Genomic DNA, 23281 nt, shown 5'->3' with positions numbered 1-23281 from the left:
TGAGTTAGGCCTCACGGTATTCTAGGCCTACAATCTTGTGTTCTTTATTAGGGATTGTACCCAGCTAATTTCCCTGATGGTTACCATAGTTGATCATTTCTTTTTATTAAAATTACTGACTTCATTTGGCTTTTGAATGACCATACTTCACTGATTTTCTCCTGTCTCACTGGTTGTGTATCAGTCTTCTCATTTCTCCAACATCTTCATATTGGAGGGCCCCAGGACTGAGTCTTTGAACTTTTTTCTTCTTTATATATACTTCCACATTGGTAATCTTATCCTATCTCATGGTATTAAATCCAACAATGACCCTTAGATCTGTAAACTTGTATATCTAGTTGTCTACTTGACATGACCATAGATGTCTAGTAAGTATTTGAATTTTTTTAAGAAGATTTATTTATTTAAGAAAGAGAGAGATTGAGCACAAGTGGTGGAGGGAGGGGAAGGGCAAGAGGGAGAAGTGGGCTTCCCTGCCCAGGGCTAGATCCCAAGACCCTGAGATCATGACCTGAGCCAAAGTCAGACGCTGAACTCACTGAGCCACCCAGGTGCCCTGGCAAATTTAACGTGACCAAACATGAATTTGTAATCTTGCCTCCAACCTGTTTTTCCTGTTGTCTTGTTCATCTCAGCAAATGGCGACTACATCCTTCCGGTTGCTCAGGCCCCCACACTATTGGCAGCCTCCTTGACTCCTCTTTACAATTTTTCACTCCTACCCTGTATCTATTCCAATCCTTTGGCAGACCATGGCACTGTATTTTTAAAATATATTCAGGACATCCTTTCTCATCACCTCCACCTCTATCACCTGGTCCAAGACATCGTTACATCTCACCTGACTGGTGGCAACACTCTTGCCGGTCTCCCTGGTGCCATCCTTGTCGCCCAGAAGTCTGTTCCCCATACAGCGGGCAGCATTCTGTACAGAGCATTTAGATCATGTCAGTCCTCCGCTCAGAATCTTCCAGTGGCTTCCCATCTCACTTAAAGGGCCAAGTTTTCAAAAGACCTAGAAGGCCTTATGCAACCCGTATGTAAGGCCAGTGGTTTAAAATAGGCCTTTTACATTGGTTGGAGATCTTAATACACTTTTTGGTGCATGATCTCTCTCACATGAAATTCAGGTATTTCCTATGCTGGGTTCAAGGCCCACACTTAAACAGTAAACCTTGATATGTGTTGTCATTTGGTGATGGAATGTTTTTCTGTAGATGTGAAGTTTTTATCAGTAGCCTTAACAGTGATCATTTCTTTAATTCATAGCTGTTTTATTTTACTTTTAATTTTTAAAATTTTTAAAAGTAGGCTCTGGGCTGAGTGTGGAGCCCAATGCAGGGCTTGAACTCACGACTCTGAGATCAAGATCTGAGCCGAGATCAAGAGTCAGACACTTAACCGACAGAGCCACCTGGGCGCCCTAATTCATAGCTTTTTAAAAGTACATTTTGGCTTTTTTTATTTTTTTAAAGATTATTTATTTATTTGACAGAGGGAGGCACAGCGAGAGAGGGAACATAAGCAGGCGGAGTGGGAGAAGGAGAAGCAGGCTTCCTACTGAGTGGCAAGCCCGATGCAGGGCTCGATCCCAGAACCCTGAGATCATGACCCAAGCCGAAGGCAGCTGCTTAATTGACTAAGCCACACAGGCGCCCCTACATTTTGGCTTTAAATAGAATTCAGCCTACAAACACTTAGTAAGGGCATATCATCTGCCAGACATTAGGGTTACAAAAATGATAGGAAGAGGGCCACGTCAGTAACTCCTGCAATTGTGAGTGAATGTTTTTATTGAGCATATACATGTAGAAATAACCATCCCATAAGGGTTGCATATTCTCCTTTACATGGAAGCCAAGGGATAAGTTGTATGTTGAGTAAATAATTCAAAAGGGAAGCACCACTGTTTCTCCTTTCAATTTTTCTCTCTCCCCTTTATTCCGCTTTTATTTTTCAAGTAATATTACAGTCTCTTTGTTTCTGACTAGGCGCTGGTCAGCTTCGTCAGTCCTGTTCAGTGCATCAGTCCTGTTTGCATAGATTATGTCCTCCCTACCTTTCATCACTAATTGTAGCATTTTACACACAGTAGGCCCTCAGATCCCTGGCTGCTTATAAATATGATTTCTGTTTGTTTTTCTAAGCCTACGGCTAAGATTACAAGCTAGGTTGTTTAACATATTGGGAGGGATAAGGTGAGAGATGAGAAATAAAGCCATTTGCTAATAGAAGGACTTTAAAAAAAATCTATGTACAGCCAAAGAGAAGATTCCTTTTTTTTTTTTAGATTTTATTTTTAAGTAATCTCTACATGGGGCTTGAGCTTACAGTTCTGAGATCAAGAGTTGCACGCTGTACCAACTGAGCCAGCCAGGCTCATGAGAAGAACCATGAGAAGGTTCTTAGGGATATGTTTTCCCCTGCTGTCTGAAGTAGAGCGTTCCTCTGAAAGTATTTGGAAGCTGAAATGCCAAAGTAAAGAAGGAATTGCCATTAATTTATATGGAAAAATTTGTGAGCATTCCCAGACCCCCCAGATCACCTCTCGTAGGCTTTTCTAATGCCTTAAGACACAGCTTGCTAATGGATGCACAAAGTAAAGCAAGGTCAAGCGCAGATGCTCACAGAGTTCAGAGCATTGACAGCTTCAGGTCAACATGCTGTGTAGTTCCCAGGGAAGGCGCTGGGCGGCGCCATTCTCGCCGCGGGACTGCGAGCTGCGTTTAGGATGGCTTCCTGCAAAAGTGATGCTGAATCCTCTTTTCGATTTCTTGTAAAAGTGAAAATCTTCTTCGCATTTCTTCCTGTTAGTTCATGAAAACAGGTGCTAATGTAGGTCTTTCGTTAAAGCGAAGTGGAATAAAGTGAGCTTCGGAAAACCGGGGGTACCTGTATTGCATTTTGGGCAGGATATTGACTCTCATGTGAGTGTTAGGGACATTTAGAAACAGAAGTATTTTAAGCCATAAAGAGTGTTAAATATGAAATATAATGGAAGGCGTATTTCTTCTGTCTGCTATTCTTACATGCCTGAATAACCATGACTCGGAAATTTACAGCAGCGGTTTTCCCTTCTTCCCCTCCCCCTTTTCTTAGCTATAAGCATTCAGATGAAAACCACCTGACTTGCAGTGGACCCCCTATGGAAATTCCTGGAGAAGATACAGATAAGATGAATGTAACCTACACTTACTCCGTGAGATTTGAAGTAAGTGTTCCATGCCATCATCTTACTTTTGTTCCAAATCAAATATATAAATACCATATACTTCATTAATAGTAAAGCCTTAATTTCCATCATCAAAGTTTTTTATAACACAGCTAAGAGCCCAGGAAAGCAGGTAAGTTCTTTACATTAAAACTAGTCAGAGGACAATCGTGAAAGGAATTCTGTATTAAATCTCCCTTTCAGGTACTGTGTCAGATAACTTACTTTCTCTTATTTTATGTGGAGGTTTGAAAGAAGTACTTGGAAAATCAGAGGAGTCTCACTTGGGGTCGGCAGGCTGTCGGGCTGCTCCAGTGGAACCTTAAAGGACAGAGTATCATGTAGTGAAAAGAGAATCCTTTAAATTTTTTTTTTTTTAATATATTTGAGAGAAAGAAAGAGGGGCCGGGGCAAAGGGAGAGAGAATGTCAAGCAGACTCCCATGCAAAGCCCAGAGCCTGATGCAGGGCTCAGTCCCACCACCCTGAGATCATGACCGGAGCCAAAATCAAGAGTCAGATGCTTAACCGACTGAGCCACCCAGACACCCACGTCCTTATTGGGCTCAGACTGACCTGGGGTTCAAGTTGAGGCTTGGCCGGTTGCTAGTGGTGTGAGCTTAGGTAAGTCATTTGACCTCAGGCTCAATTTTTTTTCTCATGTTATTTCATCCTCATTTTCAGAATATATAAAGACCTTTGCATGACACAGTAGGTCCCCAACATATGGCACTCGTTATTGTTTCTACATCTGTCATTTGTCTTTTGTAAGTGGCTGTTTTTATGAAGTGTTCTGTATTTGGGGAGGGTGGATAGACATACAGACTGACTATTAACCTTCTAGTGAATAATTTATCAGCACTGTGATGCCCATGTTTCCCAAAGATTTTCCTGGAAACTCGTTACTTCATATTTTATTTATTTTTGCTTTGTATTTTCAAAAGCGTTATGTGAAAAAGGGATTCTATGACGAGGTTACTTCAGATAATGCTGAATTAAACGATGTTAAAACAATGGCATCGAGAGTAGTCATTATGTTAGAAAGCACTGTGATTTTTCAGAAGATGATTATGATATGTGGCATTTCATAGACAATGGCAGAACTCATGGGATTATAACGTTCTGTAACATATTCAAGGGAAACACTGCATGTGATACTAAAAAATATGCGACTTTGTACAAATGAGATACTACACATGCTATTTTCACTCCATGTGTTTATCATGGACATCTTTCCATGTCAATAAATATAGAGTCACAGCCTTCTTTTTATTTACTGCCTGGCACATTTATTTAAATTTTTTAAAGATTTCATTTGCTTATTTGTCAGAGAGAGAGCACAAGCAGGCAGAGGCAGAGAGAGAAGCAGGCTCCCCACTGAGCAGAGAGCCTGATGCGGGGCTTGATCCCAGAACCCTAGGATCATGACCTGAGCCAAAGGCAGCTGCTCAATGGACCAAGCCACCCAGGCCTCCCTATTTTTAAAAATTTTAAAAAGATTTTATTTATTTATTTGAGAGAGAGTGAGTGAGGAAGCATGAGAAGGGGCAGAGGCAGAGGGAGGAACAGACCCGCTGCTAAGCAGGGAGCCCAACTCAGGGCTCGATCCCAGGACACTGAATCACAGCCTTAGCCGAAGGTAGATGCTTAACCAACTGAGCCACCCAGGCACTCCATTTTTTTTAAAGATTTTATTTATTTATTTGATAGACATTACAAGCAGGCAGAGAGGCAGGCAGAGAGAGAGGAGGAAGCAGGCTCCCTGCTGAGCAGAGAGCCCGATGTGGGGCTCGATCCCAGGACCCTGAGACCATGACCTGAGCTGAAGGGAGAGGCTTTAACCCACTGAGCCACCCAGATGCCCCTGGGTACTCCATTTTTAAAAGTTTTTTAGATTTATTTTTATTTTAGAGAGGGGAGGGTGGGGAGGGGCAGAGAAAGAAGGAGAAAGAGTGTCAAGCAGACTCCATGCTGAGCACAGAGCCCCATGTGGGGCTTGGTCCCATGACCCTGAAATCGTGACCTGAGCCGAAATCAAGAGTTGAACGCTTAACCGACTGGGCTGCCAAGAAAGACACCCCCTATTACATACACATAATGTGTAGGACATCGTTGATTTCCTTAGTGTACTATTGATAAAAATGACTCAAATGTCTAATTTTTAATTACTATAAACAATACTTTAATGAACATTCTTACTTGTTTTCTTGTATAATTACCTCCCAAAGTTAAATTCCTAGCAGTAGGCTTATTTAGGTAAAAGGACGTACATATTTTGATAACACATTGCCAAATTTTTGTCCAGACAACTTGCTGGGCCTGAGGATCTGCTGTTTCCTTACATACGCAGCAGTATTAGGTTTTTGTCAATTTTAAAAAATCTTTCTTCAGAATTTTAATTCTGTGAGTATGTCTAAAGAAGATTGATTCATACTAACCAAACTCCTAAGGATCCAATGTATAAACCAGAATACCAACTTACTAATTTACATGGAGAAATAGAAGTGCCTAGCAGACCACACCATTCATGTGAGCCGGTTAGCACATCTGCCTGTTATAACGATATGTGAAAAAGCGAATAGAAACAGAATAGAATGAATAGAAAGTTTCATGGTGAGCATAGAACTCCAGAGCAAAGGGAAATGGGCATTGAAAGATGATATTCATGGCACTCTAGTGCTCTGCTTGCCCATGGACCAAATGTTCATATTCATGAGTTAGGGACTCAGCCCTGGGCAGTATTAGAGGTGCTTCACCAAAAGATTAACTTTGGGGCTCTCCTTTTATAGGGAAAACCTTTTATGACTATACAGATCCATGTATTTCTGTTTTTAGTTTTGTTTTAAAGACTATATCTTATATATGTTTTTTATTATATTTTTATTTATTTATTTATTTTATTTTTTATTTTTTTAAAAGATTTTATTTATTTATTTGACAGACAGAGATCACAAGTAGGCAGAGAGGCAGGCAGAGAGAGAGGAAGGGAAGCAGGCTCCCCGCTGAGCAGAGAGCCCGATGCGGGGCTCGATCCCAGGACCCTGGGATCATGACCTGAGCCGAAGGCAGAGGCTTTAACCCACTGAGCCACCCAGGCGCCCCTATTATATTTTTTATTAACATATAATGTAGTATTAGCCCCAGGGGTACAGGTCTGTGAATCGCCAGGTTTACACACTTCACAGCACTCACCATAGCACATACCCTCCCCAATGTCCATAACCCAACCACCCTCTCCATCCCCCCGCCAACAACCCTCACTTTGTTTTGTGAGACTGAGTCTCTTATGGTTTGTCTCCCTACCGAGCCCATCTTGTTTCATTTATTCCTTTCCTACCCCCCAACCCCCCCCATGTTGCCTCTCAACTTCCTCATATCAGGGAGATCATATGTATATCTCATATTTTTTTAAAAAGATTTTATTTATTTATTTGACAGAGATCACAAGTAGGCAGACAGGCAGGCAAAGAGACAGAGGAGGAAGCAGGCTCCCTGCTGAGCAGAGAGCCGGATGCAGGACTCAATCCCAGGACCCTGAGATCATAACCTGAGCCAAAGACAGGGGCTTTAACCCTCTGAGCCACCCAGGCGCCCTATATCTCATATTTTTGATTCTGCTTTGATTGTACTTGATTTTGTATAAAAGGCTTATTTCTTAAAGCTTTTGATGTGCTTTCTTGAGACCAAACCCTAATCATATTATTTGGGATTAAGTCTCAAATTTTTTCAAATATTTACAAATTGTGCTCAGTTTGTATCATTTCCAAAGATGCCTGACGGCCATCAGAACATAATTTTTCCTAATCCCATTCTGAAAGCAATTCCAGGTTGGGGATGGCTTTCTTTTGTCCCTCTGGATCACCTACGTGGTTATATCCATTTTTTAAATGAGGATACTGATGCCCAGCGAGGTGAAATAATTTCCTCAGGATCATAGCTGGCAGGAGGTGGAAGTGATATTCAAACTCAGATCTGTCTGGCCTCCAGAGTCATAACTTTTCTACTCTACCATTCTGACCTTCAACATGAAAGGTCAGTTATGTTTTCTGTCCACAGAGTTACTGCGAAGAAAATGAGAAACTTTTGCATTAGAAATGTGTGTGTGTGTGTGTGTGCACACCTGCGTGTGTGTGTACTTTAGATCATCCAGCTAGAGGTCAAGATTACTTGATCCCACATCCTGCAGTTCACCCAAAGTACAATTGGTAAAAACAAAAACAAACAAAAAAAAAAAACCAGGCAATTTACTAGTCCGATAAGTATAGTCCAGTCAGCTGCCTGGTCTTGGGATGAAATGCAGAAGTGTAATCTGGGGGAAGGGATGAAATACACTCAAGAAGTTAAAATAAACTTTCCCCAGTGATCAAGAATATTACTAAGAGTAAGCTACTGTCAGAAATTGATCAAAGAACGGAAGCCCTTCTACATATTTATCTCTTATTCATCAGCTGTTAAAAATTTAAATGTAGAAGGGAGGCGTCTGGTTGGCTCACTCGGTAGAGCAGGTGACTCTTAATCTCAGGGTCATGAGTTCAAGCACCATGCTGGGCACAGAGCCTACTTTAAAAAAATAAATGTAGGAAGCTTTATGTTTACAGTAAAAGCCAAGGGAGAACGCTTCTAAATTGAAGTCCAGATTCATATCAGAAGCCTACATGGTATGGCGCTAGTGGACTGTCTGGCTGTCAGGAAGTAACCGTGGCTATCCAAAGCTGAAGTACAAGTTCAGATGTAATCAGACGGGGGGGAGTATGGGGAAATCGCCTTATTTGGGGTTAGGGTTCAACCCCTTGTTTCTTTTTTTTTATTTTTTATTTTTTTTTTCATTTTTAAATTTTTTAAATAAACATATAATGTATTATTGGCCCCAGGGGTACAGGTCTGTGAATCGCCAGGTTTACACACTTCACAGCACTCACCATAGCACACACCCTCCCAATGTCCATAACCCCACCACCCTCTCCCTACCCCCATCCCCCTAGCAACTCTGTTTGTTTTGTGACATTAAGAGTCTCTTATGGTTTGTCTCCCTCCCGATCCCATCTTGTTTCATTTATTCTTTTCCTACCCCCCAACCCCCCCATGTTGCATCTCCACTTCCTCATATCAGGGAGATCATATGTTAGTTGTCTTTCTCTGATTGACTTATTTCACTCAGCGTAATACCCCTAGTTCCATCCACGTCATTGCAAATGGCAAGATTTCGTTTCTTTTGATGGCTGCATAGTATTCCATTGTATAGATATATCACTTCTTCTTTATTCATTCATCTGTGATGGACATCTAGGTTCTTTCCATAGTTTGGCTATTGTGGACATTGCTGCTATAAACATTCTCAACCCCTTGTTTCTTATTAGGTCTCCATCCTGGAAGCCCAGGGCTTCCAGGGAATTCTCTCCCTCTCTTGTTGAAGCTCATTTAGGGGGCTTAGAAGGCCCTTGGCTTCAAGAAGTGGCACAATGGAAAGAACCAGACATGTCTGAGTTTGAATTCTGGCTCTGACATTTACTAGCTGTGTGAACTTGGGCGGGGTACTTTGTGCCTATTTTTCCTAATCTGTAAAATGGGCATAAAATCATCATCTCCGGTGATTACTATCCAAGATATGTGAGCTCACATAAAATGTTTAGCACAGGGCCTAGCCGTAGTAGACATGCAATGATTCCTCTTCCTTCTTGAGGATACAGGAGCCGGTGATTCATAAGTATCTCACACGACAATGGCTCATGTGTGCAGAGAGCACACAGAGCCACCATATTCTTGATCGGAACACCAGAACGTTGCTGTTGTAGGTGGGGGAGGGGTCAAGAAGAGTGGTGTTGTATAGCTCTGCTGCCGTTCATTTTATTGTCTTTAGTTGAAAAATGATTTTTTTTTAAAACCCAGTGACAGTGATATACATCAGCATTTTCCAAAGTACATTCCCTGGAACACTAGTCAAACAAGTTTGGAAAACGCTGCTCTCTAGCTTCACAAAGCCCATCAGTAAAATATTTAAAAGTCTCCTAGGGTGCCTGGGTGGCTCTGTCAGCTAAGCGTCTGTCTTTGGCTCAGGTCATGATCCCAGGATCCTGGGATCGAGTCCTGCGTCGGGTTCCCTGCTCAGTGGGGAGCCTGCATCTTCCTCTCACTCTGCACCGCACCCCTAACCCCGCTTGCTCTCTCACTCTCTCTCTTTTTAAAAAGATTTTATTTATTTATTTATTTATCAGATAGAGATCACAAGTAGGCAGAGAGGCAGGCAGTGAGAGAGGGGGAAGCAGGCTCCCTGCTGAGCAGAGGGCCTGATGCGGGGCTCGATCCCAGGACCCTGAGATCATGACCTGAGCTGAAGGCAGAGGCTTAACCCACTGAGCCACCCAGGCGCCCCTTCTCTTAAATAAATAAAATCTTTATTAAAAAAAAGTCTCCTAGTAAAGTGACCTTTTGACTGAGTCTAACCCAGCATTTTACATCTACACTTGGCTCTGGAGTACTCTTCTGGAGTATGATTTTTAAAAAAGATTTTATTTATTTATTTGATAGAGACACAGCGAGAGAGGAAACACAAACAGGGGGAGTGGGAGAGGGAGAAGCAGGCTCTCTGCCAAGCAGGGAGCCAGACGTGGGGCTCCATCCCAGCAGCCTGCGATCATGACCTGAGCCCTGAGCCGAAGGCAGATGCTCAATGACTGAGCCCCCCAGGCGCCCTCTTCTGGAACACAATTTATGTTGCATAGTGAATGTCACTTCGGTTGTCCCAAGTGTACGTGGTTGTTGCATCTTGGAATAGCTCACAAAATCTTATTGAACTCCTAACAGAGCTTGAACTTTCAGTGGACAAATAAGCAAAGCTTCCCACGCTGGTAACTGTAATATAAAAGTGCACTATGGCTTGTGCAGGATTTTGTCAACTCGCTGGGCTGACATCATCATTTTTTGAAATGCTTTGGTGGTCATGACTATTTGAAGTGGAAATTGAATTTGAATTCAAAAACCATTATTTTTCACCCTCCAGTCAAATAATTGATTCAGGTCAATGTTATCAGTGGGTGTTAAAATTGGAGGTGAATGAGTACTGGGGAACTGGTCACTCTCACAGTAGCAAAGTATGATGACCACAGATGACTTGCTAATTGCAAATGGGAAAATAGAAAAATAAGTGAGTGGATAAGGAAATAAGCAAACATGAGCTCATACCAGTAACTCAGACTTAATCTAGTACTGTGGGGTTCCGGATAGCCCTATTCCCCTTGCTCATTGGTCATTCTCTGACACTGAGAAACCTGGCCCCTATCGTCTACCCTGTGTTGACTTATTTGTTCAACCCTAGCATACATGTAGTGTCTGTAACCTATACCCCTGTGAGAGACACAGTTATTAACTAGAATGCCATATTTGTTTAGCACTTGTTTTGGTAAAGCAATACCTTGTGTTCTTTTATCTTGTAACAAGTCTTTGAAATCCAGCGTATATGTTACACTTAAAGCTCATCTCCCTTCGGACCACCCACATTTCAGGTGCTCGATAGACACAGGTGACTAGTTGCTGTCATCTTGGCAAAGATCTAACCCTCCACATTTCCTGGAAGTTTCCCCTTTGGTCCGTGCTTCTGCATGTTTTCCCTCTTTTTGCTGCTTCTCACTCCCAGTACAGAAGATCCCACCAGGTCCTGTGACATGGATTGATTCCAGGCCCTTGGTTGGGCAAACCACACCGTCTCATCCTCGTACAGACTGTGGAAGCCTTCCATGTACCTCTGGCACACAGAGTCCTTCTCAGGGTCAGCGGGGGAGGGGCATGCACAATCCCGACACAGAGGTGGGGCCGGGGGACATGGACAGGAAGGCAAACTTCATGCATATGTCAAGCCATGCAGCAGCTGGGGCTCCTCAGCCACCTGGCTTGTGACCTCCCTCCTCCTGGCCTCCCTCTATCGCCTTAGACCTCCTTGTACCTCCTGTACAGCACCTGCAAGCTGTTGTTTGGAAGCAGAGCCCATGGTGATTGGCTGAGACTGTGGGCCTGAGCCCCTGCTCAGGCAGCTACTGGCTACAGAAAGGTCCAGAGACAATATAATTTTTAGTTAAAAAAATTCTGTGTTTTTGGTTATTTAGTTAAACATCTTGTGTATTTTATGTTTTCGGAAAATGACTCATGTTCCCAAAGGGGTGTAAGGTCGGGAGTTTATATAACAAATTTGTTCAGAAGTTATTGAAGGATGGGTCATAAAGATTAACATCAGAGCGAAGACCTTTCATTCATCCATTTAGATGACAAATATTTATCAAGTGCCTGTTGTATGCCTGGCATGGGGATTTTTTGAAGTACTTAGTCTAACTTCATTTCTCTCAATAGTCCTCTGAAAGCAGGTACTATTTTAAATCTCCATTTTATAGAAAATAAAACTGAGACTCATAGAGGGAAAGTCACTTGCCCAAGGTCATGGCTGTAAAGGATTATAAACCAAGATTAGTTTGACTAGAGAGTCCACGCTGTAAACACAGCCTCTCAACTACACTGTGTGACCTTAAAATGGCAAAGAATTATGGTGGGTGAATTGTTCAAGAGGACACTGTAAGAGAGGGGCCTCGAGCTGGGCTTCAAAGGACGCTGCATGTGATTTGGATGGAAGGGACAGAGGTGTGCGAGGCATTGTGGGAAGGCCAATGGGCTGAGTTAAGAGACCCGGATTTTAGGAATTTGGAGAGGAGGTGGGGTAAGGCTTTTTGGGTAAGATTGTGCATGGTGTATGTGGAGAACAGCAAACAAACATCCAATTGAAACAAAGTGTTGCTTATCCGTTCGTCAAAGGACATTAAGTGCATTTAGGTGCTGGTTTGTAAAGGCCAAAAAGATTCAGTCTAACACTCTAGACTTTAAGTGTTTATATAGTATTGGTAGAAAGGTCAGAAAGATAGACATGGGTCAGATTTTGAATGGCTTTGAGTGCCAGGCTAAGGTGTTTTTATTCCCAGTACTTTTATTTCAGAAACTGTTTTTTTTTTAAGATTTTATTTATTTATTTGACAGACAGAGATCACAAGTAGACAGAGAGGCAGGCAGAGAGAGAGAGGGAAGCAGGCTCCCCGCTGAGCAGAGAGCCCGATGTGGGACTCGATCCCAGGACCCTGAGATCATGACCTGAGCTGAAGGCAGCGGCTTAACCCACTGAGCCACCCAGGCGCCCAGAAACTTACTGTTTTTATACCACCAATCAAATGTTTTTTGGTTTCATTCTAATCCCAGTACTTTTAGCTATTTATGTGAATTATATAAGCTTTATTTGTGGGCTAACCTGGGACCCTGGCCACATTTATAGCATTTTTTTTTCTTTTTCTTTCCTTTTTTTTGGTTTAAGTCATTCATTAATTTACTTACTAGCTTTGCTTTTTTCCCTCCAAAATATATTCCTAACCGACACTGCTACCCAGGCACCCCCTCCAAAATATATTCCTGATTTGTAGGCAGCATGGACCACTAACTGAATTGAGAAGTGGAATATTTTGGTATTTTGGCATTCTCTTGCCTCAAACTCATCCTGGGACTTTGAGCAAGTTTATTTGCCTGTCTGGACTCTAATTTCCCCGTAATAAAAGCGAGGCTTGACAACACATCAGTAGTTCTCAACCCTATCACATTGATGTCCTCTTTTATTTATTTAAAAGATTTTATTTATTTGAGAGAGACAGCACTTGTGTGCGTGATGGGGTGGGAGAGGGGCAAACAGACCCCGTGCTGAGCTTGGAGATCCATGTGGGGGCTCAGTCCCCCAGCTCTGAGATCATGACCCAACCTGACACCAAGAGTCGGACATGCTCAACCGACTGAGCCACATAGGTGCCCTGATGTCCTCTTTTAATATCAAATGTTTTTGTGGTATCCCTTTACTACTGTGAATTCATATTTGTAGATACTAAATGATTGAACCTGTCTATACACGTAGTTTCAATAAACATCAGTATAACAGCCTACCTATAATATCAAATAAACAAAAAGAAAATAACTTCTAATAAAATAACATGTAGTTCAGTACATATATCAGCCTGTCAGATGCATGTGCCAAAGTGTATAATCACTATAAATGTGATTGCCGTGGAGGCAGATGAAGATGAGAATACTGTGCATTGGTAGCTCATATTTCCACAAGATGACATGAGTCTCTGAAATGCTGATCAATTTCGGTGAAGTTGCAAACCAGGGACGCCTGGCCGGCTGGGTCGGTAGCACATGCTATTCTCAGTCTTGGCCTTGTGAGCTTGAGCCCCACATTGGGCTGAGAGATTACCTAGAAAAAAAAAATACCATAAAAAAAAAGTTTTAACGGGCACCTGGGTGGCTTTGTCGGTTTTGCGGCTGCTTTCAGCTCAGGGCATGATCCCGGGGTCCTGGGATCAAGCCCCTCATCCTGCTCCCTGCTCAGCGGGAAGCCTGCTTATCCCTCTCCTTCTGCCTGCTGCTCCCCCTGCTTGTGCTCTCTCTCTGTCAAATAAAAAGTTTCAAACCAAACATAATACAGTTTTCCCTCAACTACATGGTAGTTGCACTCCCCCCAAAAGTCAGTGTATATTAAAAATGCATAAAGGTACTTTATCTGTAAAATGGAACTTGATTCTAGGCACAGATCATAATCCTTTAAAAAATAATAAAAATTTTTAAAGATTTTATTTATTTGAGATAGAGCACGATCAGGAGGAGGGGTGAAGGCAGAAGGAGAAGCAGGCTCCCCGCTGAGTAGAGACCCTGATGGGGAACTTGATCCCAGGACCCTGAGATCATGACCTGAGCCGAAGGCAGACACTTTTTTTTTTTTAAGATTTTACTTATTTATTTGACAGACAGAGATCACTAGTAGGCAGGCAGAGAGAGAGGAGGAAGCAGGCTCCCTGCTGAGCAGAGAGCCCGATGCGGGGCTCGATCCCAGGACCCTGGGATCATGACCTGAGCCGAAGGCAGAGGCTTTAAGCCGCTGAGCCACCCAGGCGCCCCCAAAGGCACACACTTAACTGACTGAACCACCTCAGCTTCCCGCAGATCATAATCATAAGCAGTCTTTCCCTCAAACCACATTGGGTGGCGCTTTGGAAGTTTTTCTCAGTTTGTTGCTGTGTTGGTCTGCCAGTGCCCTGTAGGAAGTCTGGCGTTCTCTGCTGCAGAACACTGGATATATCCGTACACATTTTCATTTGGCCTCCTAGGGGGTGCTGCTCCCCATGTTGAAAACATCTGGACTAGAAGAAGCCCTAGTTGTCTGCCCATTTGATTCTTAGAGCCCCTGCCTAATTATTTATTGAGTGAGATCCATCATGGGACACTGTGTCAGGACTCTAGAAGTCCTGTGTGTGTGTTTCCAACCTGGCTTATGTGTCTCCAGTATAGACAACATTAAGGACTTGTTTTAGGGGAATTTGCTATGTCTTAGAAAACATGAATGTTTTCTTTGAAACTCTGGCATGGAAAGAAGCAGAATAACTCATTAGTTTTCCATGGATTAAGGAAATAGGTTTCACCACTTAGTTATCTGTCTGCTTTTGTCATTTTGTTCTCAAATGTGCTGTAGGATTTTTAAATGGTTTCTTATTCTCTTAGTAAGAGTAATATGTGTTATGGTCTGTTATTTCCAGAAGATGGCAGTGTTGGGTGCAAAACTATTAGGTTTAACAAATGCAGATTTTTCCAAGCTCTGTTTGTATTTAAAATCCAAACTTCCTGGCGCATATTTTAAAATATTTGTCCGTTTTGAAAGACTTGATATGAGTTAACATGCTCAAGGCAATGAATAGACTGGTGAAGAAGATGCCTGTAATTCAAATTTTTACAAATTAAGTCACATTTTACTGTAGAAACAATATTTTAATAGAATGGCGAAGATACATGCTTTCATGCAATGAATATTTAACCCTTTATTTGTCTATGAATTCTGATTTCCTTATAGGTTTTTTAATTTTAATTTTTATTTTCTTAAAGATTTTATTTATTCATTTGAAAGAGAGAAAGCACAAGAGGAGCAGTAGGCAGAGGAAGAAGGAGAAGCAGGCCCCCCGCAGAACAGGGAGCCTGATGCCAGGCTCGATCCTAGGACCCTAAAATCATGACCTGAGCCAAAGGCAGATGTTTAACTGACTGAGCCACCCAGGCACCCCTCCTTATAGGTTTTAAATAATGATTTATCTTGAAACAGTTTCAGACTATGGAAAGATTGTCAGAACAATGCAAAGAACTCCTGTAGTCCCTTTAATCAGATGTCCCAATCGTTACCATTTTACTCATTTTGCTGCATTCTTCACCCTTGTGTGTCCATTAGCCTTAGTCTTTCTCTGAATCTTTGGAGAGCTAGGTGTTCCAACACCCCCAAACACTCCAGAGTCTTTTTCCCAAACAAGATCACTTTCCTACTAGCATAGCATACCACTAGCATAGTGATTCCAAATCAGGAATCTGTATCGGTATCTCATTCCCATCCGGTCCATATCCATCCATTCAAATGTCACCAGTTGGCCAAAAATGTCACTTTTTCCCTTTGTGGTTTGAGATCCTATCCAGGAGTGTGTGTTGTTTAGTTTGTGATCTCCAATCCAGACTGGTTCTTTCTCTGTCTTCCACTGTCTTCCACATCCTTGAAATTTTTATAGAGTCAGGACTTGGCAACCTGCAGGATGATCATTAATCTGTCTGATGGTTCTTTATGGACAGGCTCAGGCCACATTCTGGGCAGAGATTACATGGCAGAAGTGATGTCGCACATTAGGTCGCATGTGATGTTAACCTGCCTTGTCACTGGTTAATCACAATCTCCTGGTCATCAGCTTTTAACTAAAATCCACCATTGAATCAAACCCCAATTAAAATCTATCATTTGGATTTTTAAAAATTTTTATTTTTTTAAGTAGTCTCCACACCCAGTTTGGGGCTTGAACTCACAACCCTGAGATCAGGAGTCACATGCATGTTCTACCAACTAAACCAGTTAGGTGCCTCTTGGGTTTTTTTTTTTAAGCAAGGCATATTAGGGGCACCTGGCTGTCTCAGTCAGTAGAGTATGTAGTTCTTGATCTCAAGGTTGAGTTCAAGCCCCATGTTGGGTTTGGAGCCTACTTGTGAAAAAAAAAAAAAAAAAAAAAAAGCAATGCACATTGAGTTTCTCCATATTCCCAACTCTAAACTTCAGAAAAAAAACACCTAACAAAACCCCACTTTTATTTTATTTATTTTAAAGGTTTTATTTATTTGACAGAGAGAGAGACAGAGATAGAGAGCGGGAACACAAGCAGGGGGCATGGGAGAGGAAGAAGCAGGCTTCCCATCCAGCAAGGAGCCGGATGTGGGGCTTGATCCCCGGACCCTGGAATCATGACCCGAGCTGAAGGCAGCCACTTAACAACTGAGCCACCCAGGCGCCCGTATTTTATTTTTTTTAACTTAAATTCAAGTAAATAACATATAATGTAGTACTAGTTTCAGAGGTGGAGGTCAGTGATTCATCAGTCTTCTATAACCCCCAGTGCTCATTATATTGCGTGTCCTCCTTAATGCCCATCACCCGGTTACCCCATTCCCACACCCCTCTCCCCTCCATGAACCCTCAGTTTGTTTCCTAGAGTTGAGTCTTTTTTTTTAAGATTTGACATTGTCATTTTTATTATTATATATTTTATTATATATTTTATTATATCATATTTATTATTATTTGACAGAGAGAGATCACAAGTAGATGGGGAGGCAGGCAGAGAGAGAGAGAGAGAGAGAGAGAGAGAGAGAGAAGCAGGCACCCTGCTGAGCAGAGAGCCCGATGCGGGACTCGATATCAGGACCCTGAGATCATGACCTGAGCCGAAGGCAGCGGCTCAACCCACTGAGCCACCCAGGCGCCCCTAGAGTTGAGTCTTTTATGGTTTCTGTCCCTCTCTGATTTTGCCTTACAAACATCCAATTTTAAATAAGTCATTTCAGACATTACTTGATCAATTTGTACCAGCATTTTCCTTTTGCTGAGAGGATGTTATTGATTTGAGGGGTGATTACTCTGTATTAATGGTGTAAGCGTTTATTGGGGTTACCAGTTAAGATCTTCATCTACTGGGGATATTTTGTAAGAAAGCTACTGACAGTTTGAGTTTGATCACACATCAGCAGAAACAGATTGATTGGTAATTGTATTTTCTTGTGGTTTATTCAGTGTTGAAAATTACAATATTTGAAAACAAAACATCTCTTTATAAACTTGTTGCCATTACATCTCAAAATACTCAATGTATAAAAATGTAGGGATGAAAAAAAAATGTAGGGATGCCTGGCTGGTTCAGTGGGAAGAGTGTGGGACTCTTGATCTCAGGGTTGTGAGTTCGAGCCCCACGTTGAATGTACAGATGACCTTAAGTTAATGAATAGTCCGTTTTATTTTTGTTTAATTTTTATTTATTTGAGAGAGAGAGAACGTGCTCAGGTAGGGGGAGGGGGAGAGGGACAAGCAGACTCCCTGCTGAGTGGGAAGCACAACTCAGGGCTCGATCCCAGAACCCTGAGATCATGACCTGAGGTGAAGGCAGACGCATAATTGACTGAGCCATCCAGGAGCCCTTAGATAGTCTGTTTTTTTAAAAAAGGTTGCGACTTCTGGGGAATAGCGGCGAGCTAAAATTACTTTCTTCCTAGTCTCTTCCCGAAATGAAGAGGAATATCAGTTAATAAAAATAAGATAAAAATGCCAGGTTACGTCTCATTATTCCATGAACTTAGTGATAAAGAAATGGAGAAAGTACATGCAGAATAACTTTCTGCCTGTTTTAGGATTATAACCAGGAAAAAGGTCAGTGACAGTTCGGTCATGTAATTATATATTTTTGTTTTTTAGGAAAACAGAAGTATCAGGTGGGCATCTAGATGGGATTATATTTTGGAGTCCATGCCTCATACCAACATTCAGTGGTTTAGGTAAGTACTTTATTTTTATTTTTTAATTAATTAATTTCTTTTTGGTAATCTCTACCCCCAATGTGGGGCTTGAACTCATGACCCTGAGATCAAATCTCACGCTGCTCCAGCTGAGCCAGCCAGGTGCCCCTATGTAAGTAGTTTATGACACAAAGAATACATAGTTTAAGGGAGGGAGATGTAAGTATTTATTTGTATTATATACACATATAAGAGATTTTATTTTAGAGAGCATGAGCAAGGGGGAGTCAAAGGGAGAGGGAGAGAGAGAACGTCAGGCAGACTTCCCACTGAGCATGGGGCCTGATGCAGGGCTCAGTCCCAGGACCCCAAGATCATGACCTGAGCCCAGATCAAGAGTCAGAGGCTTAACTGACTGAGCCACCCAGCGCCCCTATACATACATATATATATTTTTTTTTTGATACATTTTTTTTTTAAGGGTGAGAGAGCAGAGGGAAAGAGAGTCCCAAAGAAGCTCCATGCCCAGCGCAGAGCCCAACGCTGGGCTCAATCCCACAACCTTGAGATCATGACCTGAGCTGAAATAAGAGTCAGTTACTTAACCAACCGAGCCACTCAGGCAGCCCTATTTTTTAAAATTATTTTGTTACCAGAGATGATCTTGAGTGACGTTTTTTCTTCTCTATGGCTAGTTTCTCCACTCCTTCCTCTCTCCCACCCCTCTGCATACACAGAGAAAAAGTAAGAAAGGAAGTTGTGTCTTAAATACACAAATGTTTCTGCTGAAGGGAAAGAGCAGCTTTATTATTTATAATTTTATTATCGGCAGGGCAGATATTGGAGAGGACTGTGTGAGGAAAAGTGAGTGAAGGGCCACTCATTCCACTGGAGTTCTTCCTTGTCTCTCTTAGGTGGCCGGGCACTCTGCTGGGCTCTGAGACAGTGTGAGTGAGGCACGCAGGCTTCCGCTCCCATGAAGCTTACCACGTTCTAGTGGATTCCAGGGAAAGTGCTTGATTCCTCAGGAATCTTCAACAGGGCCAAGCCACAGAGTTAGAATTTCAACCTGAGACAGAGGGATAGACCAGCTGAGAACGTGATGATCGGGCATGACTGTGGTAAAGTCCTGAGGGAGGTGTAGGGTGTTAGCTCAATTGGGGGTGGAAGAAGACTATAAAGGTAATAATGAAAGTGAGGAAAGGTGTGATTCTGAGTATGGTCTTTTGAGGTGATGATTTTCCTAATATTGACATTGCCTTTGAAGTGACAATAGCGGGGCACCTGGGTGGTGTGGTTGGTAAGTGTCTGACTCTTGGTTTCAGCTCAGGTCATGATCTCAGGGTGGTGAGATCGAGCCCCACATTGGGCTCCATATTCAGTGGGAGTCTGCTGGAGATTTTCTCTCTCCTTCTCCCTCTGCCCCTACCCCCTGCATGCATTCTCTCTCTCTCTCTTTCTAAATAAATAAATCTTAAAAAAAGTGAGAACAGCATCCCCTACTCCTATTTTTCTAGATTTGTTCCTTCTTCTCTTCCTGCTCTCCCTCCTCCTTTTCTTCTTCATTATTATGATCATATCATAGCTTTTCCACTGAGTCTTTTCTTTGGGCAACTGTCCAGGTCCCATTTTCTTATACCCCCAGAAGTCTCTTCAGATAAAATTTAGGTGAATGGTTTCTCCAAAGGGATTGTGAAATCAAAGGGCCTCCGGATACACTGTGGGGGCTAATCTCTCGTAGTAGTGATCTTTATAGCTTAATGAGGGAATGTACTTCAGTTTCTGTCATGAGCTAATTTACTTTCGACATTTAACAGACATTTTAGAAGTCAGTCATCTTTTTAAAACTTTTTAATTGAAGTATAGCTGCCGGACGATATTATTAGTTTCAGGTGTACAACGTGGCGATTTGACGATCATGTACATTGTGAAATGCTTACCGTGATAGGTGTACTTACCATCTGTCACCACGTACAGTTATTATAATATTATTGACTATATTCCCTGTGCTGTACCTTTCATCCCCAGGCCTGGCTGGCTGGCTGGCTTATTTATTTATTTATATCCAAAAGTCTAGTTGACACACAATGTTATATGAGTTGCAGGTGTAAGACAGCGTGACTGGACAAGTCTACACGTTCTGCCATGTTCCCTATACAATCTGTCCCCATACAGCGCCATTTTGATACCATTCAGGACATTCCCTAGGCTGCGCCTTCTATCCCTTTGACTTACTCATTCCATGAACTGGAAACCTGCCCCTCCCGCCCTCCTTCACCTGTGTTGCCCATCCCTCCACCACCCCCTCTCAGGCAGTCGTAGATATCCATCATCTTATTGGCATCTTTCTAAAACGGTGCTGGTCTTTTCATAGATTCTGGTGGAATCTTTTGATGTGTCTGGGTTTGGCTGGGTGGTGGGATGGCAGACGTACTGGTTGTGATTTGGGGATAATTTTCAAGTTTTAGTTTTAGTAACAGTAAGAGCTGGCAGGTCAGTCGTCCATGGGGTCATTACTCTGAAGCTCATAGAATGACAAAAAGACTACAACCTTGGTTTATCAGCGAAGAAGTCGGTCCGCCATTAGTTCAACCTTGATTCCTGAACTTTCGTTCTCAGTTCCATGCTCTGGAACTGAGTTCCTGTTATTGATCTTATTTACTTCTTGCTTCTTTTTGGGAATGTACTCTTTTTTTTTTTAAGATTTTATTTATTTATTTGACAGACAGAGATCACAAGTAGGCAGAGAGGCAGGCAGAGGGGGAGGGGGAAGCAGGCTCCCTGCTGAGCAGAGAGCCCGAGGTGGGGCTCCATCCCAGGACCCTGGGATCATGACCTGAGCTGAAGGCAGAGGCTTAACCCACTGAGCCACCCAGGCGCCCCTGGGAATGTACTCTTAAAAAAATTCTAAAATCACCTGAAGGATAGTGTTGCTGCTATTCCTTTATTTATAATGCCCTTTTATGGTAGAGCTTTAAGTTCATTTAATATGTTGATGCATTCAGCATTTGATCTAAGTTTAACCTTGGAAAGCTGATCACTGTAACGATAATTTGCATGTCTTTCTTTTATACGCACACACATTTTCTCTTCACTATTTAAAGACCTTGAGACCTAACTTCTCTCTTTTTCTTCCTTAAATTTTCTAGTATTATGAATTCCTTCATTATTGCTCTCTTCTTGTCTGGGATGGTGGCTATGATTCTATTAAGAACACTCCATAGAGATATTATCAGATATAATCAGATGAATTCTGTGAGTAAAAATGCACATATTTGATTCAGCACATATCTAAATGCCCAGTAGTCAATGTTATATTTGTACTTAGAGGATATAATACCTTGAATACAGCACATTTTCGATGTCTAGTCATTTTGCCTATTAGACCAAATCAGAAATTATGGGGTTGTGTAGATTTTTAAAAAGCACAAGTAAGCTAATTAGAGAAATATTTGTTATCAACTCTGGTTCCATTCCTTTTTGTATGTTTCTGAACTTACAGAATATTATTATTTAAGGTTTTCATAAATTTGGAGCAAGAGATAAATGTACCAAACATTGCAAAATGCTATCATTTAGGTTAAATTTAGTTTTCATCTCATTTATGCTGTTTTGACTCTTATCATCATTTGTATATGGTGAATTTTCAATGTCTATAAAATTGGTTAAATTCCTTTTGTGTGTTAAATGATTTTGCTTTCTTCATGAAATGAAGCCAGGTGTGTGCCCTTATATGGTGAACAACGCCGCCCCCCCCCCCCAGTGCAAACCTTAAAGTAAGGGAGCAACTTACTTGTATGGCAGATCACTTACCTTCCAGAGACCTCACTGTATCCAAAATGAGCTACCGGTTTCCATTAATCTGTCTTTAGAGGAAAATTCATTTTCATGTAACTTTCAGATTTTCGGTAACTTTCGGTCATAGTGTGCATTTACCAAAGACTTTCTCACATGCAGGAAGGCATCCAGGAGGACTTTGGTTGGAAGCTGGTTCATGGGGATGTATTCAGACCTCCAAGGAACAGAATGCTGCTGTCAGCTTTCCTGGGGCAAGGAACACAAGTTTTGATTATGACGTTTATTACCTTATGTGAGTAGACTCAGATCAGTTGGTGTCACCTTAAACATTCTTAGTCAACTGCTGACGTATGTTAAATTTTGATCCATGTGCACAAAAGGATTTTGAAGATACCCTGAAGTTTTAAGAAAATGTGTGTTTTATGGTACTTATATTTCCATCTTTGCAAATTAAGGATAGGACTCTGAATACGTTCCTATGTCAAGGACCTTTTGTGGCTTTCTTCAGTTCTGAATAATTTATTATACTATCCAATACCCATATTCCTTGCTTTGAGAAATAAATGCTTTCTTGAAAATCAGCATGTATTGGAGGCCTCGGTGGCTCCACTGGTTGGGCGACTGCCTTTGGCTCAGGTCATGATCCTGGAATCCTGGGGTTGAGTCCTGCATCGGGCTCTCTGCTCAGCGGAGAGTCTGCTTCTCCCTCTGACCCTCCCCCCTTCTCATGCTCTCTTTCCCCTTCATTCTCTCTCTCAAATTAAAAAGAAAGAAAGAAAATCAGCATGTGGGCAGAAGCATATTAAATATGGACTAAGGGAATTCATAATTAATGACTAGCATTTTTAAAAAATATTTTATTTGTTTATTTGACAGAGATCATAAGTAGGCAGAGAGGCAGGAGGAAGCAGGCTCCCTGCTGAGCAGAGAGCCTGATGCGGGGCTTGATCCCAGGACCCTGAGACCAGGACAGGAGCTGAAGGCAGAGGCTTAACCCATTGAGCCACCCAGCTGCCCCTAACGACTAGCATTTTGAAATGCTATGGGAAGCCTAGGCACTGGTCTTTAAATGTATAAACGCAATGGCTTCTTGAGTAGTCTTAAAACAGCTGACAAACCCTGGCTGCCTTCATTTATAAAGTGAATATGGAGCTTGTCAGTTTTTGATAGCCAGAGTGGTGATTTTTGTAAACAAAGCTGCTGTTAAAAAGAAAAAAAGGCTTATTAGGTGTTTCACATGTCAATGATAATTTCAAAATTCAGCTCCTAAGGTTATATTTTCTTGAGACTAAGTCTCACCTTGATTTTTTTGTTTTTATCCCTCACCTTGAATAAAAGGAAGTAGAAGGAAATTTTTGTGGGGAAAAATGATTTGTCGTTTAGGTTGTGATCCCGGAGT

General features: G+C 41.9%; 1 protein-coding gene across 4 annotated transcripts in view; it reads left to right on the top strand.

The window, feature by feature from the left end:
* Positions 1-23281, top strand: part of LOC116857395 (transmembrane 9 superfamily member 2-like) — an 80294-nt gene that overhangs the window by 27037 nt on the left and 29976 nt on the right. For all 4 annotated transcript variants that reach the window (XM_032841429.1, XM_032841427.1, XM_032841428.1 and 1 more), the window contains exons 7-10: positions 3103-3214; positions 18044-18123; positions 21234-21339; positions 22042-22174. In XM_032841429.1, coding sequence (XP_032697320.1) covers positions 3103-3214; positions 18044-18123; positions 21234-21339; positions 22042-22174 — 431 coding nt within the window. The remainder of the gene's footprint in view (positions 1-3102; positions 3215-18043; positions 18124-21233; positions 21340-22041; positions 22175-23281) is intronic.

Source organism: Lontra canadensis, unplaced genomic scaffold (genome assembly GCF_010015895.1).
Source record: "Lontra canadensis isolate GAN:19392208 unplaced genomic scaffold, GSC_riverotter_1.0 scaffold123, whole genome shotgun sequence".
Taxonomy (NCBI): Eukaryota; Metazoa; Chordata; class Mammalia; order Carnivora; family Mustelidae; genus Lontra; species Lontra canadensis.
Note: the sequence above shows the minus strand (reverse complement) of the source record. Positions and strands in the feature narration are given on the sequence as shown.